General features: G+C 41.7%; 1 protein-coding gene across 7 annotated transcripts in view; it reads left to right on the plus strand.

Moving 5' to 3' along the window:
* CNTN4 (contactin 4) overlaps positions 1–27974 on the plus strand; it is a 301419-nt gene that overhangs the window by 206571 nt on the left and 66874 nt on the right. For all 7 annotated transcript variants that reach the window (XM_040568777.1, XM_040568783.1, XM_040568784.1 and 4 more), the window contains 3 exons: positions 16975–17178; positions 24122–24224; positions 24855–25039. In XM_040568777.1, the coding sequence (XP_040424711.1) occupies positions 16975–17178; positions 24122–24224; positions 24855–25039 (492 nt within the window). The remainder of the gene's footprint in view (positions 1–16974; positions 17179–24121; positions 24225–24854; positions 25040–27974) is intronic.

Raw genomic sequence — 27974 nt, forward strand, 5'->3', positions numbered from 1 at the left:
AGTCTCTAGTCTCTGCAGTGGGAAACCTCACTATTTCATACTGTGGGGGAGGAGCTGTATGGCAAACATACCTACCTACTTGATTTATTCAGCGAGGGCCTCCTTCACTTTTGGCTTCAGATGTTATTTCTCCTTTTAGTTCAGGAGATTACCATGAGAGCTTCAATATCTCACATTTCTGATATTCATTACTTGAAGGTGATTCTTACACCTGTAATGCCAAACCCACAAAAGTACTCGTTATTGCAGCACATAACTTTTATGAGAGTGGCTCCTGTATTTATTAGGTACACCCCAGAATTACATGCCCTCTGGTCTGTGTGGATGGAGCTTGCCACCTCACCCCCCTAAAATGGGTCTCACTGCAGCACCTCATTAGGAAGCTGCCAAAGCTAGATATTAAAAAACACTGAAGATGGGTTGTGGACCAGCCATGAACTCATTTGGAGTCTGCGATGCTATGGGAGATGTCATTCAGGAGGAAGCGTTGGTCCGAGCGTATTCACTGATGATGCAAACACACTCTGGAAAGGCCCCAAAGTTATTTCAGATTTCTGTAGGAAGGAAAGAGCACCTTGCAGTGACAGAGAGGTGAGTGCATTTCTGGAGTCCAGACAGGGAGAAAACTGAAGGGTAATTATTTCCTGTTGTCATTTGGATGGGAGATATCTTCCTACTTGGCCACATTTTACGGCTTGCTTTATTCCAGCTAGAAAATTATCTTGTTCGTATCAAGCCAGATCCACAATTAGTCTAAATTGATACTATTGCAATTTTGTACCCAATCTGGGCTGGGTACTCCCCTGGTGGTTTTCCGGTTTGCATAGAAAGTATTTCATGGAAAGTCAAAATAGTTCCAGGTAATTGAGACTGAGACCTTTGTTCTGCAGGAATTAATCTTCTCTGTGAAAATAATTTCATTTTCTCTTCCTTCCTCCTACTCCTTCCTCCCAAGTTTAGAAATAAGGATGAGTTTTAAAAGTCACAACTGCAAAGTTAATGCTTTTCAATCATGTGCATTGCGTTTCCGTCAGCCAACTGTATGTCTCCCAGTGTAATAGAAACTATTTGGTCTCCAGCAGTTATTGCACAATTACCACAGCTATCTCCTATTCCAGCTCTGGGCAGATGGAGCTTCATAAGAGAATATCAGATATCACTGAAAACTAACTGTATGTCGGAAAATGACGGTGTTTCATTGGCAGCTTCCATCCCAAGGGTCCAAGGCAGTGTTTGCAAAGCTGTAGAGATCAGTTCCTCCCCATGCCTTGCTATGCCACCTCCGGGATATAACATTGCAACTGTTTAACATGGTAGTGCAACAGCAGAAAACAGTCAGGCTAGAAGTGAGAAATAATACATCTAGTTGAAAGTGTGAGTGGCATTAAGATGGAGGAAATGCAATTACTTATTTTGGAATTTGATTAGGACAGAAAAGCTGATTTATAATCCTTGCAAAAGTGCCTGGGGACATTAATGACCAACTCTGAAACAGAGGACTGCCTGGGGAAAAATTCTACATTATGGCTTTTTTTTTTTTTGACTTCAGTTTCTCTTCTGCATTGAAAATGACATTAAAAAATAAAATAAAATTTAAACTGGAGAGTAGCTGTTGCTTTGATGGTGAGGGTGTTCACCAGAATGGGTGAAGCCTGGGGAAAAACAAACAACAACAAAACAATAAACTGGCTGATTCCTGAGTACAGAGTTGAGGATATCCTTCAGAGGGTGCCAGAGGTGCAGGCTCAACAGTTCTTTCCTGATGGGAAAAATTTCCCGTGTCTGGGGGGGGAATCAGTTCCAGCTTTTCCTCAGCTTTGAATTGACTCAAGTGGCAAGGCTTAGAGCCCCCATTATCTGCAGAAATTTGATAAAGGAAATTTACATACATTAGAAGAGAATCATTACCTGTCCACTGCTGTGTCATTGGTCATCTTGGTCTTTAAAATCCTGGATTGTACTAAAATTAGAAATGTCTGTCTGCATCCAGACTTTTATCCTTTAATCTGTAATTCACTCTGATACTTTGTTACTTTGAATTACCCATTTTTAAAGAGCTGGCAGTTAAAAGTGAAGTTATATTGGCCTACATACATTGGTTGTTGAGAGGTTTTTTTCTTCTTAATGATGCCAAATAAAAAGCCTCCTATTCCTCATATGTTACCAGGATTTTATCCTGAAAACAAGTCCAAATGATTAACAAGTATTTTCAGCATCATAAAGTGGACCAAATGCAGCTTGCACAGAACATTACGGGCATCTCCATGCATGCCCTAATTTTTATTTTACCATGAATTGGAGATTGACCATATGAATTCAGGCTTCTTTCTTCCTCGAAACAAAATGTGTATTTCTCATGGTACATTTTCAACAGGGAGTCACTGTTTTGTCAGGTCAGTGCATCCTGGTGTTATATTTTGTTAAGCAGTATAATGATGTGATTGCATCCTATGATGAAGTGCTTGCTGAATGCTGGAAATTTGGAAAATAAATGTTCATCTGGAGCTCAGGAAGTCACTGGGCTGAAAACCAGAATAAATGCAAATCAAACATTTGCTTCTGTCATATTTTTTGCTCTCAGAGCAGTCAGTGCCTGAGCCCTTGAAGCCTGTCCTGCTGTATTTATGCTGCCTTGCCTGCTAGAAATTTTCAATTCTTTTTTTTTCCTCCTTTCCTACTTGTTCACTTACACTAAATCAGTGTAAGTAGTAGTAGAAAAAGCCTACCTGAGTTGTTAACATTTTTCTGAAATAATTATCCTGAGCGTGTAGGGTTTTCCCTCGTTATTTCCACTGCTTTTTAATTAAAAGCCTAATGATGTTCATATGTCAACCAGTCTACCTATGAAGCTCTATGGAAAAAATAATGTAAGAGTAAACATAGTTATGGGAACATGGCATGAAGTGCACACGTAACAGCTCGATGAGCAGTGGTAGAAAGTGGTCACATTGTAGACAAGAAAAGACAATTGAAAATCTAGACTAGACATGTATACCTGGTCGTGTTTCTTACGTACTTAAATCACACAGTAACAGTTTTGGAAACGTGAAGAGCATCAAAAAGTTTTTGTGACTGTTTTGATGAGGCTAGTTATGGTATCTCAGCATTTCTTAGGATGAGCCCTATAATTTGGGTACCATAAAAACAACGCTATATTGTTTTACATTTTTGAAGCACTCCTAGATCAATACCATCTGCTGTCTCTCCTTGGAAGAGCTGTATGAATAATTGATGTGGGGGCATCGCTAGCCAAAATGAAAACAAAAATACAAAAAATAACTTGGGTTTGTCCAAAGTGTTTCATTCCATTTTGTATTATTAAGCCTTTTTATTATATTTAGATATATTTAGAGACAATGAAGCATTTTGAGATGTAAAATAGTCTGTTTAATTTAAAGCTGTGGGTGAAAACATTTCTCTTTTTTTTTCAGTTTTGTTAATAAAATTTGGCAAGATAAATTTAATTAGAAAAAAAGAATGCCCCCTGATGAAATGAAATAAAATAAAGCAAGCCCTCCCTTGTGTTTCTCAGGGCTCTAAACACAAGTGAATTCCCTAGGGGATATGCCCACAAAGTGTCTGGAGGTCTTTGCCCTTTTAACTTTATCTCCAAATTTTAAAAGACCAAACCATTCTTTATGCCAAATAGTTGTTTTTATTCAAGCTTGTGGGAACTGAGTTATTTAGCTGCCACTTTTATAAGATTTATTTGTTGTTCAGGGCAGGCTTAGTTAATATTTTAACAACTACAGTTTCCTTCTAACATCCCTGGTATTTCATTGTGAGTCTAGAGGTTCGAAAAATACAGTCATAGAAAGGTGTGCAAGTTTCACTTGACAGTTGGTAGCACACCCATAAACAAGCAGAAAAACAAGTCTGTAAATCCATCCCTAAAATCCTTCCCATTCCTGTCTTTGGGAAGATAAATGAATTTGTCTTTTGGGCTTTTCTTCACTTTTTTTTCCCCTTCCCCAGATTTTCTCTTATTCATCTTTATGAAAGATCTATATACACAAAGTTCTCGTGACATTTGCCTTCCTGTCCTTGTGGGAAAATCCTATAGAATAAAAGATTTCAGATTTCCAAGTGTTGTGAGAAATGATGAACGTATGTGGAGAACTGGTGAAAATGATCTCTGAATTACTCAATTATTTAAATTGTTTCCTTTCCGTTCCCTAGAGGCTTGTCGTGTTCTGAGGTCTGTCTTTCCATAGCTCGTACCACCGCTCTTCACATCTATATATAACACATTTATTCTCACTCTTCTTAATTTATCTAGGTAATCTGTGGAAAAAATAAATTATCTGATAACTTTTTTAGATTGTGAAGTGCTTAAATATGCAAATGAAAATGTGCTTGCATTTCTGAAGGATGCACATCCTCCAGCCCACATGCTTATGGCCATTGAAGAAGTTCCTGGTGGTCCAGGACCTTGAACCTTCCCGACACCAGTTCTGGTCCTGAACTCCAGTTCCCCAATACGGGGGTGCCTCTGTTCTTAGCTGCAGTAATGGGTGACTTTCCTGAGCATTAGCGAACGGCACCTCTGAGCAAACAGTGACCCAATTCAGCAGTTTTCATATCATTTTGATCTACTAATGCACAAAATTGTCTACATTTTACCAATTAAGTGTGTGCTAGCATTTGCACATCTCTATCTCATCATTCATTTCTATGGAAAAACCCTAGCCAGAATTGCCCAGTTTTGGAGGTATTTGTATTGTTCTTACACACACACAAAACACTAAAAGAAAACAAGTTTTCTGTCCCTCTTTGCAGCACCCATGTCCTAGATGCACTTGAAAAAGTCCATCTTCTCAAAGAGGAGGGAATTTATTAAAGTTTGGTTCAAATCTCTTTCCCAACTCATGCTATTATTGCTGTTGGAAATACACCCATGTAGTCTGGGTCTGTGAGCTGAAATGTTGACAGAGAATTATTTTCACATCTTTTCACATAATGGATGTGTTCAGGTTTTTCCCATTCTCTCCTGCCTTTTTTTCCCCTGTATCTGGGAGAACTTTTAGTTCTGTTGCACAGCTTAATCAAGTAGAACTAACAAAATTTTAGCATTTGACAGAAGAGATGGCAATTCTGATTTCATCTCAATCTCAGCCTTTCATGCTGTATGGTAGGTAGTGAAGTGTAGACACCAGACGTTTTTCAGAAAGCACTTTACTGATTACAGCGGTGCTATGACCACTTCTGTGCTCTGCAGAAAAATGATTAATGCCTGGTTTCTCATCTGGCCAGTTTTTCTCTCCTTTTATTTATATATTGTTAAAAGTGATGATGGGCACTTCATGGGCTGGAAACAGTGAAAGTGTTTTGGCTGTGAGGATGGCTGGTAGCCTGTGTTGTGTTTTGCGATGAATGGTTTGAGGAATTTGTCTCCTAAATAATCTATTGCACAAATCAGATCTGGGCTTCTCACTTGTACAGCTCCAGCTGCAGAGTGCAAGGGGAACAAAAAAAAACCCAACTTTCTAAAACTTATCAGAGCAGTGCAGGTGGCAAAAGGCAATTGTCAGCTATTTTCATACCATCTCAGGAGCAACGTATGGGGGCTTTCACCCCCAAGCAGGTTAGAAATGTATTTATAAAATGGGAAGAAAAATTTCTAATATTCTCCATTGCTGCCCTTAGAGTCAACATTAAGCAAACCTTATGTTAAAACTTTGGAAAGCATTTATACAGTCAGCCTTGGAAAAGGCAATGAAAAAAAAAAAAAAGAAATAACATACAGCTAAAGAGGCCAAGGACGTTTCCATCTAATGCCTATCTAAAACCAGTGGATGATTTCATTCCATCCAAGCAGCATTATCCTGCTCTGCCTACTGTGCAACATCTATGCCAATGCATAAATGCAAGTTGCTCTTATGCTGTGTGACTGATTCAGAGTGATTTGGGACAAGGCCCTTTAAGCACATGTTCCCATAAGTGTTAAATCAGCTTCTCAGTGCCAGATCTTTCTCTTATGGTGCATTCCCATTACTGTGAATTCTTTAGAAGGATGGAAAGTTGAATCAGACAAGTGCCGTTACTCTTCTGTATTTGTTAGATTACAATTCCTATCCTGATATATTCTTACATGACATCTGGCATTGGGTGTTTTACATCCCCACCCTGCTTGACCACAGTAACCTAAATATTCAGCCTTTATTTCCCTGCAGTTTCTTTAAGTGCAGGATGCCCAGAGCTTTCTCAAAATGTGGTTCTTGCACAACCCATATACCCAGGACCGTCCAGTTGCCTCTTGCCAAGCAGTCTGCAGAAGTGCTGAACTACCCCACCTTTCCCTTACTGAGGCATTAATAGTTTCTCCTCTTTCATTCCTATCTTAATGGCTTCTTAAGCCTTTGCTGCTTGGTTGAATTTGGTTCCAATTAGCGCAAAGTTAATTTAAAGAGGGGTATCTCACAGACAGATAGGCAACGTGGTTGTAAAAGTTCCATTTCTCTAGGAAACGAAGCAAAAAATCTGCTAAGCTGTTAGCAAGTGTTGATTCATTGGTTTAACTATTTGTCAAAATGCTGCAAGGTCATTGAGTAGCCTTCATGGGTTGCTGCAAAGATTGGAGCCAAAATACAAGCAGGTAAGTCACTCCGTTGTGTCTGGGGAAGAAAAAGGAAAAAGAATAGAAGTGTTTTGGATTAGCACTGACCAAGTGATGCTTTCAATGTGTTTGAAACCATCCAGCAATGGTAGTGGGGCTGGTGTTGGCAGCCACCTTTCACATACGTATGGTACAATCAAATGTGCTTTGAGAGCAAACAGTGTAGCATCAAAAATATCTGAATCTGTTATCGATTTCTCCTCTTACTCCTTCACCATTCACATGACCCCAACAGTAGTTAAATTCCCATGCCTAAAAAGTGTCAACGACCACAAGTGATTTCCAGTGAATATGTTGTTGTGCTCTAAAACCTACAAGTGAGTTATCTCGGGCCAAGAACGAGAAAATAACATCCCCAAAGCTGCCAATTCCTAGCACCTTGCAGTGTGCACCTCTTAGGCGAGATTCCCCGCTCACACAAAGAGGAGAAGCTCTCCTGAAAGCTGTGGCTGGCTCCCAACAGCCTGGCAGAACAACATTAACTGGAAGCATCTTTTTCTGCAGCAGCATTATGGCAAGCCAGTGAGTGGGAGCATGCTTTTGTGCCTGGCTCTGTGTGTTGAAGATTATAACAGTTCAGCAAGAAGAGGTTTCATTAAACTTAGAACCAGGCATATGAAATTCTCATTTAAATTAGAAGTGATTGAGAGTTGTAGCTTCCATTTAGAGTGCATCTCCCGTCATTTATTTTTTATATTATGCCACAGTCGGTGTTTAAATTATTAAAAGCAAGAAGTAAAAAGCTTCTCAGGAGATAGAAATGGATTAGATTAAAATTAATCTGACATAATCCTTTCTCTAAAACTGCTGATTCAGTGTGTGTACCAGGTTTATCAACATATTTAGTGATAAGGGAGAGAGATAAATTATTTCCTAATTTGGGAGGGAAATGTGCTTTTGTAACTCACTTACCACTTTTATTTTCTGCCCGTATAACAGATTGATATTTCTAAAAACACAGAGAATATACAGTGCTGTTTTAATTGAGAAATTTGTGAAATCGCAAATATTTCCAATAACATAAATGCCAAGCTCATTTTAGATTTATGCTACTGTAGGGACCTGACTTTGTGCCTCTTGCTTGTGCCTCTCTCTGCCTCATTTCAGCAGGGGTAGGTTTTGTGAACAGGAGCTGCAAAATAAGGTCACAGTTGAGGACAGAATTGGGCACAAGCATTCAGACCCAAATTTTCCTCTGGCATACATTGTTTATTCACACTTGGTGCCAGCAGACCTACTCTGGCCCTATGCATTTGTGATGCAATTTTAAATGAGACAGTAAATGTCCTTACAATTTTCCCTTCTTACTGTGCGGTGTCTGTTCGTAGAAGTTTGTGTCCCCCTTGGGCTGCCACAGGGTAGGCAGCGAGGTGGGATGTCTGGTACTCCTAACTCATGCTGCCTTCCCACAGAACCAGAAGAGAAGAGGCTCATGTCTCCAGTACAGACCTTGGAAATACTGAAATAATAAGGAACATGACATTAATGGATTTTTTATCTATCAGTGACAGCCCATGACATCTTTAAAAGAGATAATCTGCAAGCTAGTCGTGTGGTTTATTCCCCTGTTAAACCGCGGTTGCTGCTAAATGAAGATTGAAGCGGTATTGAAAGGGGTATGGTAGGCAGGGGCTGCCTGAAGATGAGTGAAATCTGTCGTCTGACAGGATTCGGTCAATAGGCATTTATTGAAAGTCCTAACATCTTGTGATCTCTATATAAAATAAATCAGAGATCTGAGGCTAGCTCCCAGGCTCTTCTGACCACACTGCCACCATCCCTACACTCCACACCCCGCTTCACCCGGCCGCTTCAGACGAAGCTCTCAGAAGTGGCTGGGGAGGCCTCTGCTTTCAGCTCCCTTGAGATGGCCAGAAAGGAAAGCAGGCTGTTGACACAAACATAGCACTGATGTTTATCTAATTCTGCAATCAAAGTCGAGTTTCCAGATCTCTGAATGCACCTACTGCTCCAGGTAAGCCAATAGTCCTGCACTCCTCCCTGTTAAGGTGTTATTTTGTTTTTGAAAAATAAACGAGGTATTTTCTCTTACCTGAAACGTATGTCTAAGTGTGCAACCATGGTGTGGCTTTCAGCTGGTATATATCAAAACTCTGTCTATCAAATATGTGAACAGAATGTTTTTTTTTCCTATGTCTTACAGGTGAGTGGCATGGTGTTATGTATGGTGTATGCAGAGATGTCCCCTAAAGGACATACTGCCCACCCTCTGCTTGGCCAGATATTTCAGCCCTGGAGTTGATCGTAATATTAATTCACTGCAACGGGAAAAATCTCCACAACCAACTTTCTTTTTGGAAAGGTTTGATCTAATCTCTTACAGCTACAGTAAGAGTCTGATCAAAGGTAGTGAAAGCTGGTATTAAAGGATTAGCTAGGTCACATTGAAATATGTTTTAAAACAAGCCCAGGGACCTTTAGCTTTACTGAAGCAAGTGCACAAAAAAAAAAAAAAAAAAAAAAAAAAAAAAAAAAGGTTTTAGGCTGACTCTCTTTGACTTTAAACGGAAAACAAACTGATGGATTAAAACTATGAGTCATTCCTTAAGGTGATATCTGTAGCACTTTATGTAGGATAAGCTTGGAAAATATAAACAGTGATTGAATCTTGCAGAGCAAAAATCTTGTGCGGAATTAAAAATCAATGTGTCGTTTATGCACATGTCCAGCTTCATTCTCATTTGAGGTTTGCCTATAAGTAATTAGCAGCTTCAGTCTGGCCCCCTTTATCTTTTGTTCTGGCCTCTCTCTCCTCTTTCTCCTTTCCATTTGCTGCTGACAGTATCTACCACGGAGGTGCTTTATTGGTTCCTTTGTGTTCCTTTGCAAGGATGTTGATACCACTCCGTGGAACATATCAAGCTATTATTCTTTCTTTGCCTGAATAGCCTCATTGAAATCAGCTTAAAAACAGAGTGAGTGTCATAAAGCTCTATGCATTGCACAGTGGGAAAAGCTGTGAAATCATCTGGAGTTAAACCAGTGTTGCAGGAGACCGAGCACGTGACTCCTGGCTTCCAGAAGTACGGTGTTGTGTGATTAGTAGAGGTAAAGGTTACAGCAAATATATAGCTATTTACCCTCTTGTGAGAGCTTTCTGTGTTGTTGCTCTTTTTTAAGGTTGGCTTGCTGTAGTTACACGGCACACTACATTGCATGCTCAATAAGATTTCCTTTTAATCTTTGTTTCACCATAACTCAGCTGCCACGACTGCCCATGGGTGCGCCTTTATGCTGGTGGTGGCGGTGTTCCAGCCAGGATCTGGTGATTTCCCACAAGGTTCCTTAGCAGATATAAGCTTCCACTTCATAATTCCCTTCCTCAGGGACCAGCGTCTCCCTCAGGGGCCCAGCACCTCTGAGGGCCTGGCACAGGAGCTGCTGGCCACTGCAGTTGGAGGTTGCACCTCCCTTGGGCTGGGAAAGGCTCCTCCATCCCTCAGAGACCTGGTCCAAGGTCCTGGGTCACTGCTGGCCTGAACCTACCTGCCAAAACATACGTTTTAACCAGAGGTGCATGAAATTGAGTGGCATGAGACCTAATCCCGGGCAAAAGTTCTCCAGTCTCAATAAATACAGAACAAGGCTCCCCAAAGGTATCGTAAGCCCTTTTGACAAATACAGGTTGGGTTTGTTTGTGGGATTTTTTTTCAGGCAAGACCAGGCTAAGCTGTAAATTTCTGTAAGACAATTTATGAAGTTTGTCAGACAGAAAAATGTATAGTTGCTTCCAAAATCTGTCAGCCCGCATGCTAGATTGCTGTGAGGGTGTGTGGGTGTCAGCTGCCCGTCAGAAGTTTTGACATAGGTTTCTGTATTTAGCTGTAGTAAATACAGCAGCACGGGACTCTTCACCTCGTAATGTTTTCTATTCAGTCATAGATAACGGCTGCTGTTGATTTTGCTCCCTGAGGGAATTTCAAGTTAAAACTTTGTCAGAATCCCAAATGGTGTGGTGCAGTAGTCATTAACGTTTACGGTGCCACAGCAGCCAGCACAGCCAGCCATCGACTAGGGCTTGAAGCTGTTAGAGAGAGATAAGCCAGGTCAATTATGTACAGCCATCAAATATTTAACTATTTTAGAGATACTGAAAAGTGGAGATGCAGCAGATACAGGTGATTATTGATTGGGCTTCAGGTAATGAAGACCTCTTACCTTTTTAATTACCCACAGGTGAAGCTCTAGATGCTGGGCAAGCATGGACTCAAGGGGCCAGGAAGCAACCACAGCCCTGAGCACATTGCAAAAGGCTGTGAGGACGTCTGACACAAAACGTGGCTGATCTGTACACTTTCCTCATCCTTCTGACTCATTAATGCACATGACATTGATCTGTGATTTTGAGTTGTTTGTGATTAAAAAGGTGGCAAACTCTGGTAGGGAGCACTGGAAATTGCATTCACTGAATGCATTTTTATGCATGAACATGTACGTATATATCCAGCTTTTCTGTTCCCATACACCAGCACCAGTAAGCACATGGGCACGGTTGTGTTTAGTGAGTTATTCCCCCCAAAGTAGAGACCACTTTCAGTCACTGCTGGCTCCTGGTTAGGAGATGGCAGGATCACAGCCTGCAGCATCTCCCTGTTCTCCACCAGAGTGTTACGCCCTGATAGACCACGTGGGGAAGTTGTGCAATTGGAAGGTTTTAAGAAAAAATTAGAAAAACCTCAGAGATGTATCAGTTGTGATTGATCATGCCTCAGGTCAGAGAGGTGAGCTATCAAAGTCTGTCTATTGCCTTCCCTAGTTTTGTGTCTTTATGATTCCCATCATATTAACCCCTTTATCTCACTGCTTTAAAACTTGATGAATCTGGCCATTTCTGGATTTGTCTGACTGGTTGTATTGGTTTCAAAGAGTGTGTCGTGTGGCAGTGTTATTTCCTGTAACTGCTGAACTGTACAGTTTCAGGTAAAACTCCTAAATATTGTCATATATTCCTGGTTATCATACAAGTGCTTCCTAAGATCGTTCATACAAGGTTATCACTTGGATCTGCAAAGTTGCTGGGAATGAAGAGGGGTCTTGGAACAGTTAGAGCTATTCCTTTAATATCATGGGTAAATAGTCCATTGTAGAAAACGTGGTTTTGTCAGTCACTATATCACCACTCGCACTAATGACCACTGGCCCTTTCATACTCTTGTACGTTAAATTCACAAATTGATTCCCTACCATTAAGACTCGTTTCCTGCCCCGGCTGCCAAGGATGTTACCTTCCTTTGCAAATGGTTGACTGCTGAGTAACTGCACTGTCAGGTTTAGCACAGACGAGTGTTCAGCCAAAAATGTGTTATTAACTTTAGATTAATCTTGTTCATTATTCATTACTCTTTTCATTAAAAGTTGCAATTGCGGCACAGAAGCTACGATCCTACCTGGCTGACCGGCCCTGCCTGATGGAGTGCACGGGGCCAAGGGGAGATTTATCAAGTCATGTTTGCATCCAGGTTGATTCCTTTAAATTATGCGGCAATTATTTAAGAAGAGAAGATAAAAAATTGATCCAAAGTGCTAGCAGGGCAATGAAATGGGCTATAGGCTCACAAAAGAAATGTGTACTATGCATAATTCATGTGGCTCTACTATTACAATAAAACTGTGAAGGAAAAAAACTACCAGAAACTCCAGACGTGGCACTGCGTTTGCAGACAAACTGGTATGGGTGGAAAGGAGCTTCGGGGAGTTGGGTAGGGCCAAGTACATGGTAGGTAATGCCAGGGATTCATCTCTCCCTGGCAGTCCTTTGTTTTCTCTTTCCCACTGCACTCTCATAAAAAATGTTGTCGTGCATTAAGCCTTCTTTTCAGTTCATGGTGTTATTCATAATAATGAATGTACTTCAAAATTCAAGGAAATTAAATGCTTGTGAGCTGGGGGAGTCCATATGTGTATTTGACCTTTCCTGTATGCATTTAAGGTGAATGTTACCAGTCAGATGGGTTTCGTAGGGATGCGGCGCGTTTGCACCAGGAGTGCTGGGTTCAGTGCTTCCCAGGGGCAGCATCCATGTGCTTTCATGGGTAGTGGTGGAAATAGGTAATTGAAAACAATGTCTTGGCCTGATTTCTATATGGTTTTGGGATTTGAATGGCTTTTATGAACTAGATGGGGAGGACGTGGGATATGGTTAGCCTTTCATAATGCAAAAAATGGTTATGGTATCTGAATGCATGAAACACACGGCAGGTGTGAGCACCTGGCACTGCCCGGCCTGGAGCACAACGAGTGCTGGAAACAGAGTGAGAAGGGCTGGGAACGGTTATGCAGGGGGGATTTTCTTCATTTCGTATTTGTTTCTTGCAATGTGTAATGAAGCATTATTTTTATGCATTCAGATTTACGGGAACTGCTGCAGAGCTTTTGTTTCACGTTGAATAACAGTTCCCGCCTGTCCGACATGCGAGTGGCATGGTTGGTGATAATATACAAATTGTAGGAATCATTAATGATGGGATTAATCTCGGTAACTTTCAGTAAAGCCTATAAAAACTAAAAGTGTATTGTACCACACCGTTCTTATTAAAAGTGATAAACGATGCCCCTTTTTTTGCAAATATTAATTTCAGAATTTCATTCTTCCATTCATCTTTATGGTAACCATAATCGTAATGTTTTAATAGGTTTTCCCATAATAGCTGCAGAGACCTTTTCAAGTGGCAGCCCTGCCTTTATGGTAAAGACTTCCACAAACAAAAAAAAAAAAAAAAAAAAGAGTTTCTTGTACTAAAAAGCAAAGACAAGGCAAAGATGCAAAACATGTGTGTGACAAAAAAAGAAGACCAGAGAACATTATTTTGGCAAAGCATGTGGGCTAATTACAATAGTTACTCAGAGCAGAATTTTTGTGCAGCTTTCAGTAACGTTTCTTCACCGCTTACAATTATTTAGAGAAAAATTAAATATTTAGTGTCTTTAGCTTTGTTTCTTGTCTTGAGCCAGAAGTATTCTGGGGCTGGTAAATGAGAGTTCGAACACTTTAATAGAGTTTCTCACTGAATACTTTAGAAAAATGACAGGATCTGGATGTGATCAGGAACTGCAGACCCAGGAGGACTGTATTTTTGGGGAGGTACAGGGGAAAGAAATATATAAACAGGCAAAAACCACGCAGGAAGGCAAAGTAATAGAACTGTCTCTGTGTTTCTCTCATTTTCCCTGCGTGGCTCTGCAGTGTGCGTGAGCAGGTGAGCATGTGCAGGTGAGCTCACTTACATGTCCAAAATCCGTAGTGGGCATTCCAAGTGCCTTAAATAATGTATTGTCTTTTTAATTGCTGAAGTTGACAGCCACTGTTGGCTGAAACACTTCTGTCTGCTGGTGTGTAGCGGACCTTCCTGCCACACGTATGATCTTGGTGTGACCCACAGCTCTGCGTGTTTCTGCCCGTCTCTGCCATTGCCCAAACTCCAACCAAACTTCTGCTCACACCCTGTGTGCTCCCCGCCGCTACCTCCACCGGTAAGAGTCATCAGAGAAGTGAAGATCTGCCAAAATCTTCATCTCCTCCCCAGTCTTCATCTCACTCAGGTCTGTCATGGAAATCCAGACCATCAAGGCAGTGAGGAAGAATGCAGTATAAGTGGGGAGGGAGGCAGGGGTTCAGCTGCTGGCCGTAGCATTGCAGCTGGCAGGGATTCTGATTTTTCCAAAGCACATATATGGGTCAGAAATCTTCAGATAAGCTCCTGTGTTTGAGAGATCAGCTTGGATGTGCTTTAAAGGAAAAAATGCAAGCATTGTAAATAAGGCAAAATTATGTGGAAAGGTCCCCAAATTAAAAAAGAAGTTTGTAATAAATTCTAAAGGATATAGAGTTTAATGTGTAATTAGAGAAGTGTGAATTGCTAGTTACTGCGCATCCTTTGTGCTGAAGTCTGTGTGTCTGTAACTCCTGTAGATGTTTCCATCACTCGCAGTCACCAGGAGCTATCTCAGACTGTATTTTAAGTGTCTGTTTACACAGTTGTTACAAATTGCCTATGGGATGTGAACTGTCTATCACTTCCAGAGCAATTAGTATGTGAAACCTTATCAAAAGAAATCCGTCAAGTTTGAAAAGCCATAAATATTGCACTAGGATCTCTAAGGAAATCAAAGTGAGTTTGATACAGTATTTATTTACATGTTGCTGCAAAAGCAAATGCACTCAGAGACTCCAGTCTGCCGTATTTCCTGTGCTTTTTATTCCATCGGTCCCACGTTATTTTAGAGACAATTATCCAGTAGTTTTAGATATTTTATAGCAATAACGGACTGCTCCTAGAATCTAAGGCTGTGCAGTTCAGGCAGTTGTATTTTTGTGGACAATGATTTGTTTTAATGAAACGAAGGCAGAGTTGTCACATCAGATCTTTGTTATGTCCAGCATTTTGATTTGGGGTTCCTTACTTTTATGTAGCCAAACTGATTTAATCTGAAGATGTCTTTTGGAGAGACTTTGAGGGTGTGCTCTCAAGGAATAGATCCATTTTCCTGCCTCCGGTGTTGGAAGAATCCACAATCTCTTTGCATTTGGGTGCTGTTTTGGTCAGACCTTCTTACTCTTGCACAACTTCACATTTGCTTTCTGTTCTCCTGTGATTTTCTCATCCAGGGTTTCCAGCCTAGCACTCTGCTCAAATGGCACCTATATTCAAGACTTGTAACTAAAGCAGAGCTTTAGCGGAGCTTTTTTTTTTTAAGGAAAACCTACTATAGTCATCATAAGATTGGAATGACTGTCTTGGAAACAAAGGCAGAAGGACTTTTGATTGCTCTCACCAGCAAAGAGGCAAGAACCGTTAAGCTAAAGGCATCATTAGCCCAGAAGCACATGGATATAGCCTAGTAATAAAAATATTTAACCCGGAAAGTAGAGGGTTCTTAGCAGTTAAAGCAAAACCGACTTTTAATAGGAAGGCAGGAGCTGAAAACCTTGCTGCTTCTGGGATCTTTGTGAGTGGGACTATGCGGCCTCCTGGGGAAGGATAGGGAAGGGCAGGGGTTGTTGATCCAGAAAAACCCTCCTGGTCCTGTGTTTTTATGAAGAACATGTGGTTAATTCACCATTCCACAGGCGATGCAAAATGTTGTTGCATTGCAGAGTTCGGGGGGCTGTGGTGGAAGCCTGCTGTGTGAAGGTTTGCTCAACTTTAAACGCCTCTGTGCATTCTAGGGCACTGATGTTTATTTGCCTATTGCTGGATGCTTCTGGAGGAACAAGATAATTGTTCACCAAGAGTAAATTTAAAAAAAAAAAAATTAAAAAATTAAACTACTTGCAGAAAATAATAAGCCAGCTGAGAAGTGCTACCTTGTTTGCTCTGAGTATCCTCTTGACATCAGCATGAGGTTACTTATAATTAGATGCACATGTGTAAATATGATGATTAGATATTCCCACATAAACATAATTATCATATCTTCCTAAAAGTCTAAGTAGGCATTTTATAATCCTGTTGTTAAAAAATAAATAAATAAAAGCCAACAATCTGCTTTCAACCTCTTGTATGTGTAAACAGTGGAACAAGAGGACAGAATTTATTTTCCAAAGTACCTAATGGTAGTTGAGGTCAATTACAGTTATGACTCATTAGAGTATTAAACTAAGAATATGCTTTTTAGTATAATTACTGTTCCCTTAGAAAACTACAACAATCTTGTACTCGAGTTCTTCAAGCATTTTAGTGGGTTTGGGCATTAGTCTTAGGCAAATATAATAGGTTTATATTGCATTAACCTCACTCATAAACTGCAGCCACTTGCAGCATGTCTCTCTGTTGTTTTTTATTGTGTAAATAACTTCCAAAGATGCCTTACAAAACACAGAGTATTATCTAATTAGACACATAGAAGATTACAGGTGCTTAATTTAGTGTTTGGAATTTTTTGCCGATTCTGAAATTCCAAAGGAATAAAACATACAGTGTACGATAACGTGGCTCAGCAGACCCTCCTCCAAACTTTGGAGGCAAAAATGAGCTAAGAAAGAAGAAGAAAAAAAATAAGAGTCAGAAACATTGAAATGTCCATGACAGAAGAAGTGGGATCTGTATAAAATGCATTGTATTCTGGATTGGAAGATCTTTAAGGAATATTTTAAGAGCATTAAGGTCTGTGTGCAGGCTCAGAGGAGTCACGTTTGGAAATTTATATTTAAAGCCATAAGGATGCAAACTTGCAAAATGTGTGCTGTTTGGTCATTTCATGGGCTGTGATGTATCTGTTGTGCCTAACCAAGGCGGGCTTGCAGAAGATCATTTCCAGGGCTTTAGTTCAGACTTGGGACTGTCCCATGTGGAGGTCTACAGGCTGTCACTAATGCTGGTGGTGCCTTGTGCTTCCAGAGCTCACCTACGCCTGGATCTTCAATGAGTACCCGTCGTTCGTGCATCAGGACAACCGCCGCTTCGTTTCGCAGGAGACTGGCAATCTGTACATCGCGAAGGTGGAAGCTTCAGATGTGGGAAACTACACGTGCGTGGTGACAAACACAGTGACCAACAGCCGGGTCCTGGGCCCCCCAACCCCGCTCATCCTCAGGAACGATGGTAGGACTTGTTTTGGTTTCTTTGACTGGCTGTCGCCAAAAAAATAACAAATGGCTTAAAATATTACTATGTAGAGTAAAGGGAGAGATTCTCCTTTTGTAAAGGTTCAGCAAGGCTGAAAACCTCTGCTTTAGCTATGGTTCAACATCATAGACACTGGTGGGTTTATGCTGCTGTGGCCAAGGTTGCTATTTCCATCATTGGAAGAACTCTTGTTTTAACAGAAAATCCTGGCGATACTTGACCGAAGACGGGAAATAAAATAGATTTCAGAATTTGGATATACTGTAGCTTTGCTCGTTTTATGCAGCCCAAAAGTGAACAAAAATACTTTGTTGTTTCGGTAACTGTTAGCTCAGGCTCTATTTCCCAGCAGAATTAACGCTAATTTTAGTAGGCTGTGGAATAGTAAAAAAAAAAAATGTGAAAAGAAACCAAAGGAGGATTTCTAAATTTATACAGACAATTGATTTGTATCATAGTCATTTTTGAGCAGATAAGAAAAATAAATTTGCATGTTAATTTGCAGTGTCTGTTTAAAGGATAACATTTAGGACATTTGTTCCAGAAATAGAAATGCATTATTAGAAACTTCTTCTAGAAGATCCATTGTTGCCTAGCAGTATTGTACAGAAATTCCTCCCGTGTAAGACGGGCTCAGTGCTGCCAGCCTGTAGCTGTTCCCTTCACATTAACGCGTGTCCCATAGGTGGGGTTTTGGAAGGGCTGGGGCAATGAGCAAGTGTCCCCATTACGCTGGGAGGGGTGAGGACAAGCGCTTTTCCACGCGCCAGATCTGCTGTCCCTTACACTGCTTCTCTACACACAGTGGCAGTGGTTTAAGTGACAGTAAATCTGGCCCCGTGAGTCCAAAATAAGGCATCTAACATTTGAAAGATAAAGAGGAATATTTAAATTCACCTCATGTTAACATTTTCAGTACTGAACAAGAAATGTTTGTAGGTATTAAATTAGCAGGACTTTTATGCAAGCCTTACCTAACAGAAGGCGCTTCCATCTTTCAAAATTGAGCTCAATGTCTGCTTCTGTTTCTGAAACGGTGGGTAATGCTATGATGGTTGCTAATCACCCTGATTGTCAAGTGCATCGCCAAGGGCTCTGTCCCAGTGCATTGCTCCTCTGCACGCACTCAGCTTTATTTACAGAGACCAATTGCCTTCCCGAGGTAATTCTCGGGAATGTTCTCCGATTCCTTTGAAGTGCACTCTGCTGTTTATTATAGATATGAAACTTTAATTGAACCTCTGAGGAGCTCCGGAATACATTCTTGAGTTAAACAGGAAAGGTGCTGTAATATCTGTAGAGCAAAGATGGCTGTACTCAAATTTGAACGTGTGCTAAGTGTGTTTTAAAATAGGAGGGCAGTAGTATTACATGCAACCTGCATTTTAAAAATCTGCAAGTCTCAGTTTTTCATTCCACATAGAGTAACCCAAAAAATTGTGTAAAATCTGAATATTACACTCTATTGTGCTTGAAAAAATAAATTACATATGTTGCCCTGAGTGTGAACAAGAGAAATGAGCAAAATGCAAGGCTCATTGTGCTGCAACTGGCAACTGTGTCGGGTCTATCTTTGGCATTCATATTTGCTCTGTCCAATAATATATATGTTATTTTCTTTACAACACTATATCATTAAATCAGTAGACTCAGAGGTTAGCTCATCAACAATTAATGTTTCAGTTCCATTGAATTTCAATTACTGAGTTTAATGGGAAAAATCCTACTGTACCTCTCTATATTAATTTAAGTCACTGACCTGCTCTGGAGAGGGAGCCAGGGAGGGGCTGCTGCAGCTCTGGGACCCCGCAGCCTGGGGTCCTGGCCTTGGCGCTCGGGCCATCCCCAGCGAACCTGTCACAAATTGGTTTGTCACTAAAAATGTCTGAGTTACAGCCTGGCTGGCTTCGTATTGAAATACATTTTATGAATTCGGAAAAAGTCAAAGTACTTCACAAAAATCTCTGGAATTTCTGTTTTTCTCAAAACTCAAAGTTGTTCTTAAACTGCAAAGCATTTTTACTCTCATGCAGGATTAACTGTGGGTCCCTGTGGTTTACACATAGCCCCATTGTTTTGAAAGAAAGAAATGATGGAATAAGATACTACACAAAAAGAACACTGGTCACTTATAACTAAGAATAGTGCCTCTATTTGGATTTGGAATTATTTCATTGAGATGAAGAGAGAAAAAGAGGAGACTCTTTCCATACATGCTGTTGTGGTTTAGCCCGGCTGGCAGTCAAACACCACACAGCCGTTCGCTCACCCTCCCCCCTCCCTCTCCGGGATGGGGGAGAGAAATGGGAAAGTGAAGTCTGTGAGTTGAGATAAAGACAGTTTATTAAGACAGGGAAAAGAATAACAACAACAATAATAATAATAATAATAGTATTAATAGTAATAATGTGTACGAAATAAGTGATGCACAATGCAATTGCTCACCACCCGTTGACCGATGCCCAGCCTATCCCCGAGCAGCCGGCCCCCCCTCCACCCCGGCTAGCCACCCCTATATATTGTTCAGCATGACGTCAGATGGTATGGAATACCCCTTTGGCCAGTTTGGGTCAGCTGTCCTGGGTCTGTCCCCTCCCAGCTCCTGCTGCATCCCTAGCCTGCTCGCTAGCAGGACAGAGAGAGGCTGAAAAGTCCTTGGCTTGGTGTAAGCACTGCTCTACAACAATTAAAACATCAGCATGTTATCAGTGCTCTTCTCATTCTAATCCAAAACATAGCACCCTGCCAGCTACTAGGAGGAAAATTAACTCTGTCCTAACTGAAACCAGGACACATGCATATGATAATCTCTCACTCAAGAACTTTAAAAATTCCCAATTCCAGAGCTGTAGGAAGAAATCAGAGTTTGGTTGCTCACAGTTCAGCCAACTCTATCGAGAAATTCAATTGCCATAGGGGATATTTATAAGACTTACGTGGTGGGTACTCGTTCAGTGGCAGCGCTCCATCATTCTGGTAGTCCTTGTCCACCCAGAGCAGCTCGCTTCTGCAGGAACTGGGCTGAAATCTCCCCTGCCAGAACACTGATTTTTTTTTTCCATATTTCTTCTTCAGCGTACAGCAGTAATTTTTCTAGACTCTATTGTGAATCATTTGGGTTTTGTATGCTGAATACCTGCCATCTTAGTCATGGGTATTTTGCTTGAATTTACTCACCCTGGAAAAACAGCTTTTCGATGCGTTTTTTAAAGCACAGCTTGCTTTACAATAGCAGGCTTTTGAGCTGTAATCTGTAAAGGGGAAAGATGCAGGTGTATGGGATGAAACCAGATCCGATAGGCAGATTGCACCCCCACCTGTGCCTTTATGCTTCTCTTCTGCTTGTTTGCAGTTGCAGGGCTCTGCAGCTGCAGATCTCCTGATGTTTGCAGTGTTTTTTTGTAACCAGAGGCACAGGAACCAGCTTCCTCTCCTGCTGCTGTGGGAGCAGACATTGCCTCTTGTCCCATTAGTTATCCCTGGACAGCTTTTCCTCCTTGGGGAGACAAACGTCGTAGAGGAAGGGTAGTGGGAGTAAACCATGCTGAGGCAGCGGTCTTGGTCACCGTTGGCCCAAGCTCTCTGTTCCTGGCACCAGAAGTTATTGGACAGCGATAAATATGGTGGAAAAAGGTCAGAGGTTGGGCTGCTCAGTGACGCAGAGCATCCCCGCGGCCTCCTGATCGTGTAGCTTAGGCCTGGGGCAGGAACCACCGAGGACTCCCCGGTGGTTTATTCTTTTCTCATGCCAGCACCCTGCTTTTGCGCTGCAGTCCCGAAGGAGCTGTTTTCTGTCCTCCCCCACTTTCACACCGTATAAAAGGCAGAAAGGGATGTTACGGTTTTCTAGGTTCCCCCAGGCTTTGAGGTCAGGTTTTGGCTTGAATCGCCACGGCTGCTCTGGCAGCAGTTTGTCCTGGCAGTACCAGCCGGTGCCTCCCGTTGCAGAGAAATGGCTCTCTGCACTATTTCTGTGCTGGGCAATGTAATAAGCAGCTAAATATATGTGGCACCGAGGGCTGCAAATGGTCCTGACGCCTGAAGTAAGGCTAGGAGTGCCTCACCTACTGCAGCCCAGACAGAAAAAGAATTGAAAGGTGAATGGCCAAACCAGTTGTCTGGCACCTCTCCATGGCATTCCCCGGCGCCGCAGCAGCGTTTTTGCAGTGCTTTGCTTCTTCTCTTTAAAATGCACTTTGGAGTTTTACATCAAAATTAAAACAGTAATAGTGAGAAAGTGCCACAATAGACCTGGAATGAAATTACCGTCAGCAGCAGCTGTATGGGCCAATTAAACTTTAACATTTCACAGGTGTTGTCAGGAAATGCGTATCATTTCCTCAGACAAATGAGCTTGCTTCTGAATTCCTGGAACTCTCATCCAAAAGCACATTTTTAAGCCTTGAAATTGGGAGAAAAATATGAAATCCTCTGAACTGCAAACACGTACAACATCTGATGTGTCATGACACTGAAAACATTCTCCAAGCTACAAACCTGGGTCTATTTTAGTCTTTTATTTTCTCCCCTCTGCTTTCCACCTGTAATGCTAAGTCAGATGTTAACTCACCCAGGAACAGCAGGAAAAATAAGAGCTGTCCGTGTGAAAATGGGCTTGGATTCAGTATAGAGATATCTCCTGCGCCCTGATGTTTTTCCTTTAATGCGGAGAAGACAGGGCTTGCAGCACACCCAATAGCTATAGGTAGATTAGAGCTGCAGTGGGAGCCTGATGGTTTTTCCCGGTACAGGTGCTGGTTTTGAAGTGGTTGGTGTTGTAATGTTAGCAGTAATGCTGCTAAACTAGCTGGTTCCTTGCTGTAAGAGAAAGCGGTGGGGTCTGGCGCTGCAGGCTGCGGGGAGCAGTGACCACGGCCGGTGCCCTGCATCCTCAGGCAGCCCTCCCACCTCTGCCCTGCGATTGTCCCCTCGGGGTCACAGCTTTCCAGCTCCGACCTCAGGCAAGGAAACAGGAACAAGGAAGAAAGAGAAGGGGAAAAAGAAAAAGCCATTTTCTTTCCCTCCCATTCCTCATTCCCTTCTCCTGATCTGTCAGGTGAATAATGTATTAATAATACATTGTGCCTTAATTTCCTAAATAGCCCGCTAGTGTTAAGTGATATTTTACAGACTACTTTGCATAAGGGGGCCAAATTATCGCTTTAGGAGTGAAGGAAGGGAAGCAGAAAGAATTGCTCTCATTGCTTTTGCTGTTTAAGGACTGGATTAAGCACGCGGCATGTCTGGCCTTGGTGGCAGGCAGACTGCTCCTGTGGAGCACCCACCATGTTCGTTGCCCTCCGAGGTGTCTGTCACCTCTCAGCTCGCTGCTGGTGCAGCCCCTGGGGTGGTTTTGGGGGGGACAGGCTGTCACAGGCACTGAGGAGCTCTTCTCGGGGAGGGGGATGGCTGGAGGTGCTCAGCTCTTCAAGGAAGTCACCACCAAGAGTGCTTGAAAGCCCGTGTCTGCCAAAGCGAGGAAACTGGCTGCACCTGGTCAGGCTTTCCTCAAAAGCTCTTCCTCTGCCAGATTGTGGTCTTTACTGCACAACATGGAAGTATTCTTCTGGGAAAAGATCTCAATAAATGTTAGTGTCTGCCAAAAAGTTCTGTTCTGGCAAACATTCACACGCGCAGCCTTGCTCTTGGGAACAGCCGGGCAATAGCTGCTGGAGCTCTCCCAGCAAATGTTTAATGTGGAGTGCGGAGAAATTTAGGCAAAATTTGGTAAATTCACAATCAGGAGAGCAGCGAGGCTCTTCCTCAATAGCCCTGGACACTTCCAGCCCTTCAGGGCTGCGCTGTTAATGAGCGAAGGGCTAATGGGGATCGTGCCCCGTGATTCCTTTTTGTGTGATCTGTAAGCACCGGAGCGCTGACACAGACTCGCGGGCTTCCTGCTGTATGTGCTTGCCAGGGCGTGCGTACAGAGAGAGCATTCATATCTTTAACAAATGCATTTCATTTGCATGGCTGACTTTGTGCAGCAGCTGCTCTTTGTGCAACGTAGCAGTGAAAGAACGAGGTTGAAGAACGCTGATGTGACTTGTTAGTGCACTAAAGCAGGCGTTGCACAGGTCACCACATAAAGAGAGATTGGATGTAAGTCCCAGAGCGAGCATTTTCAGCTTCAAGCCTCTCTAACTGTGGAAAAAGTAAAGCCAAAAGGCTTCCCTTGCCACCTCTTTGCAACGCAGGGAGACAGAGAGCAGTGCTGCAGCCAGAGCCACCGTACCCAGCCCTGCCGCCCCTGGGTGCCCCGGCAGCGCCCTGCGGTTGGGATTTGACCTGCAATCATCAATTAGCTGATAAACACTATTGGTGAAATTATATGTACCGGTTTTAAGACAGTACAGTGACAAGAAATGGAGTGATTTATCATGAGTGTAACGGCCCTTTTATGTGCACAAATTTTTTAACACTATTTGGTGAAGAGGCTGCAACAATGTGTGGTTTACTGGGGCAGTAAAAATAACGAAATTGCCCAAGGAGTGTATGGTCTCTGTGCCTCTAACTCCTTGAAGTTAATAGAAGCCTTGATTACCTCCAATACTTTTAAAACTTTTTGTAATGGCATTTGTTCCGCATTTCATTTTCTAGAAGGCGGTGAACCTCCCTTATTATTGCTTCCTTTATGTCACAAGTTACCTGCAAAACCCCTGAATATTCAAAAGTCAAAAATAACACAGCCATGAAGAAATGTTAATCTTTGGCAGATGGTGTGGAGCGCTGGTTCCGATTTTTCTCTGGTAGTAAATGGGAAAAGAGCCCACACTGCACGGCTGTTAGCAACAGGCCATGTTTAAAATGAATGGATTAATTGGGCAAGTAATGATGTAGAGAAGAGCTCTGCACAGAAACACTTGCGGATTTATTGCAAAACCTCAACCAAGTCTTAGTCTCTCTTTTATGTTCGCAGGGGTGATGGGGGAGTATGAGCCGAAAATAGAAGTGCAGTTCCCAGAAACGGTTCCATCTGCAAAAGGAACAACGGTGAAACTGGAGTGCTTTGCCCTGGGAAAGTAAGTTGTTATCCACCGTTATTTCTTCATCTTCTGGCTTTCATAGTGCTGTACTGTGGAGTTTGCAAGGTTTGCTAATCCTTCACTTTCCACAGCAGGAGTTACTTATTTCCAGGATTCATTACAGACAGAGGACTTGGGGAGCAGGGACTCTACTCAACAAAAACAAAAACTCCCAAGGAAGAGAGAAGATATAACTTATTTTGTACAGATGTGGTTGTACATCTTCACTTCTGAGGTCTCACACAAAACCTAAAACATGTCCTGGTTCTAGAGTAAGCACTAGCAGCACTTCCAAAAGGAAAGTGTGGGATTGATAAGAAAATAGATGTATTGTCACAGCAGAAATCCAAATTCAGCTTTGTCAAAACAGCACTTTTATAACATAGTCTCCTGCTTTTAAGACTATGTGAGCAATACACTATTGGTGGTATGCATGTACTTATATAAAGTGTATATATGGCACCCAACATAAAATTGCTCCAGATCCTGGGCAGGGTCTTCAGACTGACCACGTCTTCATCATCCTCAAACATGAAGCAGTTTCAAGTTGATCAAGATGAGAAGCTATCAGGACAAGACCTGTAGCTTTTATTACAAATCTTATTTTGCTTTATTTTTCTCATTTAGCCCAGTTCCTACGATCAGCTGGAGGAGAGCAGATGGGAAACAGATACCCCGAAAAGCTAGGAGACACAGATCAAGTGGACTTCTAGAAATCCCAAATTTTCAGCAAGAAGATGCTGGACTCTATGAGTGTGTAGCTGAAAATGTGAGAGGGAAAAATGTGGCACGAGGACAGCTGACGTTTTATGGTAAGCAGACTGCCTGATTTTAGGTGGTTTTATTGTATCAGATGCAATATGCAGTAAATATTTTGTGAGAATATCATTTTGGATATTTTTAAAATGACTTTCCTTTACAGACAATGCATCACAAAAAGGTGTAATTTGAAATAAAACCTGTCTGAATAGCACATATTGATTGAGAATCAAAGCTGCTGGAAAACAAAAACACATCACTGGAAGGACATTGGCATGGTAACATGCAGAAAGCACTTGCAAGTAGTTCATTTGCTTCCTCGTGGCCAGGAGTACAGAGCAGGGATTTTGGTGGAGCATGGCGGCGGTTACAGCTTGTGATTTATTATGCATATGTCACTCCACACTATAGGTGTCGTTCCCAGCTTGTGTTAATAAATGTTAATTGTGTATAACCAATTAAAGACTGCTTGCAGAATGGGTTTCTGGTAGTGGTTGCACAGCCTGGAAGTGAGGTATTAACCATGTCAGAGCCTGCAGTCAGGTCCACCTAAAGGCTTTCTTCACCTGCTCCTATGAGACTCTGATATTTTAGAATTGGAAATATTTCCAAAAGACATATTTAATTTTGAAATCCAATTTTTTTTGAGCTTCCATTTCATTTCTTCATTTATAGTTGACTAAAACAAAATGAGGCAATGTTACAAAGGGGTTAAATAGCAAGAACAAAGTGAAATCTTTCATGTTAAGGAAAGAATTTGGGGTTGATTCAAACCCTTTTTTCTTTTTAATTAAAAAGGTTTGAGGATTGCTGTTTCTGATAATAAAAAATTGCATGTTTCTCTTGATTTTTCCCATGTGGACAGTAAATGAAGTCTCATCAGTTGTACAGTTTTGCTCAGCCCAGGGCCAAGGCTGCAGTAAATCAAGCCTGTGGTGCACTCCTACTGCAGCAAACGTTAGATTACAATCTAATTAACCAAGTGAAATTTCCCAGTCCGGATCCCGTTTCTGGTGGACAGCAGATCATACACAAAAGCTGCCACCATGGCTTGTGTCGATTTTCACAGTGTTTCAGCACAGAAGCTAAAGGCTTCATGGGAAGAGCAGCGTCCTCCTCTCTCTGGTGGTCCTAATGCGGGGAACCATCTTTACGTCCTCTTTTCTTCATGTAAGCAGAGGGTTCCTTACAGGGGACTGTTAGTCTATGATCTCTGCTAATTACTGCTTTTCAAGATAATAGACTAAAATACCAGGCTTGTCTTCAGAATGACTAGTTGTTGGTCTGTAAATACCCAGTTTTCAAGGATAGCCTGTGTTTGGCAGCCATTTATTACTGAAAACAGATTGTTTTTTAACAAAACTCAATTTCTGCAAGCTACGCTCTAGAGTTTCACGTAGCAGTGATTTTTTTTTTAAGGAAAGCAACTTCCTGTAAACTTTTCATATGAATAGTTGAGGCTGAATGAAAGCTATTTTTCTTTTTAAAACCGAGAAGTATTATGTCATTATGGAAATATAACAGCAATGTTGGCAGAACTTCACCAGCTGCTTTTGGTGGATCGGGGGCTGATGCTCGGAGTGTTTGATGTGGAACATCAGGCAGGGGCTTACGTGCGGTGCTGCACAGGGACACGCTCTGTCACAGCGTCTGCCATGGAGATTAAAATCTGGCTTCAACAGTGTTACTCTTTTAAACCTGGTTATCTGCCTCTGTGCATAGTTTAAAAAAAAAAAAAAAAAAGAGAGAGAAGAAGAAAAAGAAAATGAAATTCAAATTTGCCTGCTCACTGCAGATAACCCAGCCCTGCCTGTGTTGTCAACTTCTTTCAGTGCTACTGGAAGTTGTCAGGAAAGGTTGACTTCTGTTGTATTTCATTCTTGTATCAATGTTTATTTTTTCCCTCTGTTAGCATATCAGTGACATGAAAGTTGTTTGACATTCTTGTTGCAGCAGGAAAGGTTAATTAAATGTGCAAGATCTGTTCTTCCTCCATTTTCTCTGCTTTGAGCCCCCACAATAGGCTGTGCTTTATTGTTCTCCTACAGCATTTGTTCTGAGTGCTACATGTCCTACTTGATAGATAGACCTATATGACAGAAAACATGTTAGTGTTAATGCAATTACAGTGACTTATACCTGTTTTCCTGACTATTATAACTCTGAATGACATATCACTTGGTTTTTTGCTTGCTGTAAGACTCTCTTGTTCTGTCTGCCACTCCTAACCTGATACCGTGTACCTGAAATCAGCTCCTGAGCTCCAGCAAATTAAACTGGAAACCAATCCTTTTGTATTTCCACCCGTATGTAGCTGCCATAAAGGCACGTTGTGCTGCGATGCTGACTGCACTGCCCATGGCTCCTGTGCAGTGCCTGCCGGCCAGGGCTCGCCACGATGCTGGCTCTGTTCTGATCCCAGCATTTCGGAAGTGCTCACATTGACCTGATTCTATTTTTAATCTGGCTGCTCGTGAATTTTTCAATTCACGAATTTTCAATTCAACCCTCCATGAGGCTCAGATTTATATCCTTAACAGAAAGAAACATCATGGTGGTGTTGCTTTTTTTTTTTTTCAAAATTACCATAAACATTACCTTAGCTAGCTAAGTTAAAAAGGAATTTCCTTTTCTTTCATAAAACCAGCATTGAAAAGATGCTTATTTGTTAGTTTTGTGGATGTTGTTTCATTGATGTTAAGTCTCCCAGGTCCTATTTTATTGAGATCTTCCTTTGTCAGAGAGTTGCAAACCCAAAGGTTGTTTTGAGTGCAGGGCAGGAGGCAGTGGGCAAATGCTCAGCCCCAAGGAACTTGGGCAGTGTTGTTGGTGCCGCTCATCGTGGTGCTCAAAGCCCTCCATCAGGGCTGGGAAACCATTTAATTGTCTGGGAAGAAACCATTTAGTTGGCTGGACCACTTTTCAGATTAAATATTTCTGAAATCGAAGTCACACCAGGAATTTATATGGCATAATTTTACACTGAAA

Source organism: Cygnus olor, chromosome 10, assembly GCF_009769625.2.
Source record: "Cygnus olor isolate bCygOlo1 chromosome 10, bCygOlo1.pri.v2, whole genome shotgun sequence".
Taxonomy (NCBI): Eukaryota; Metazoa; Chordata; class Aves; order Anseriformes; family Anatidae; genus Cygnus; species Cygnus olor.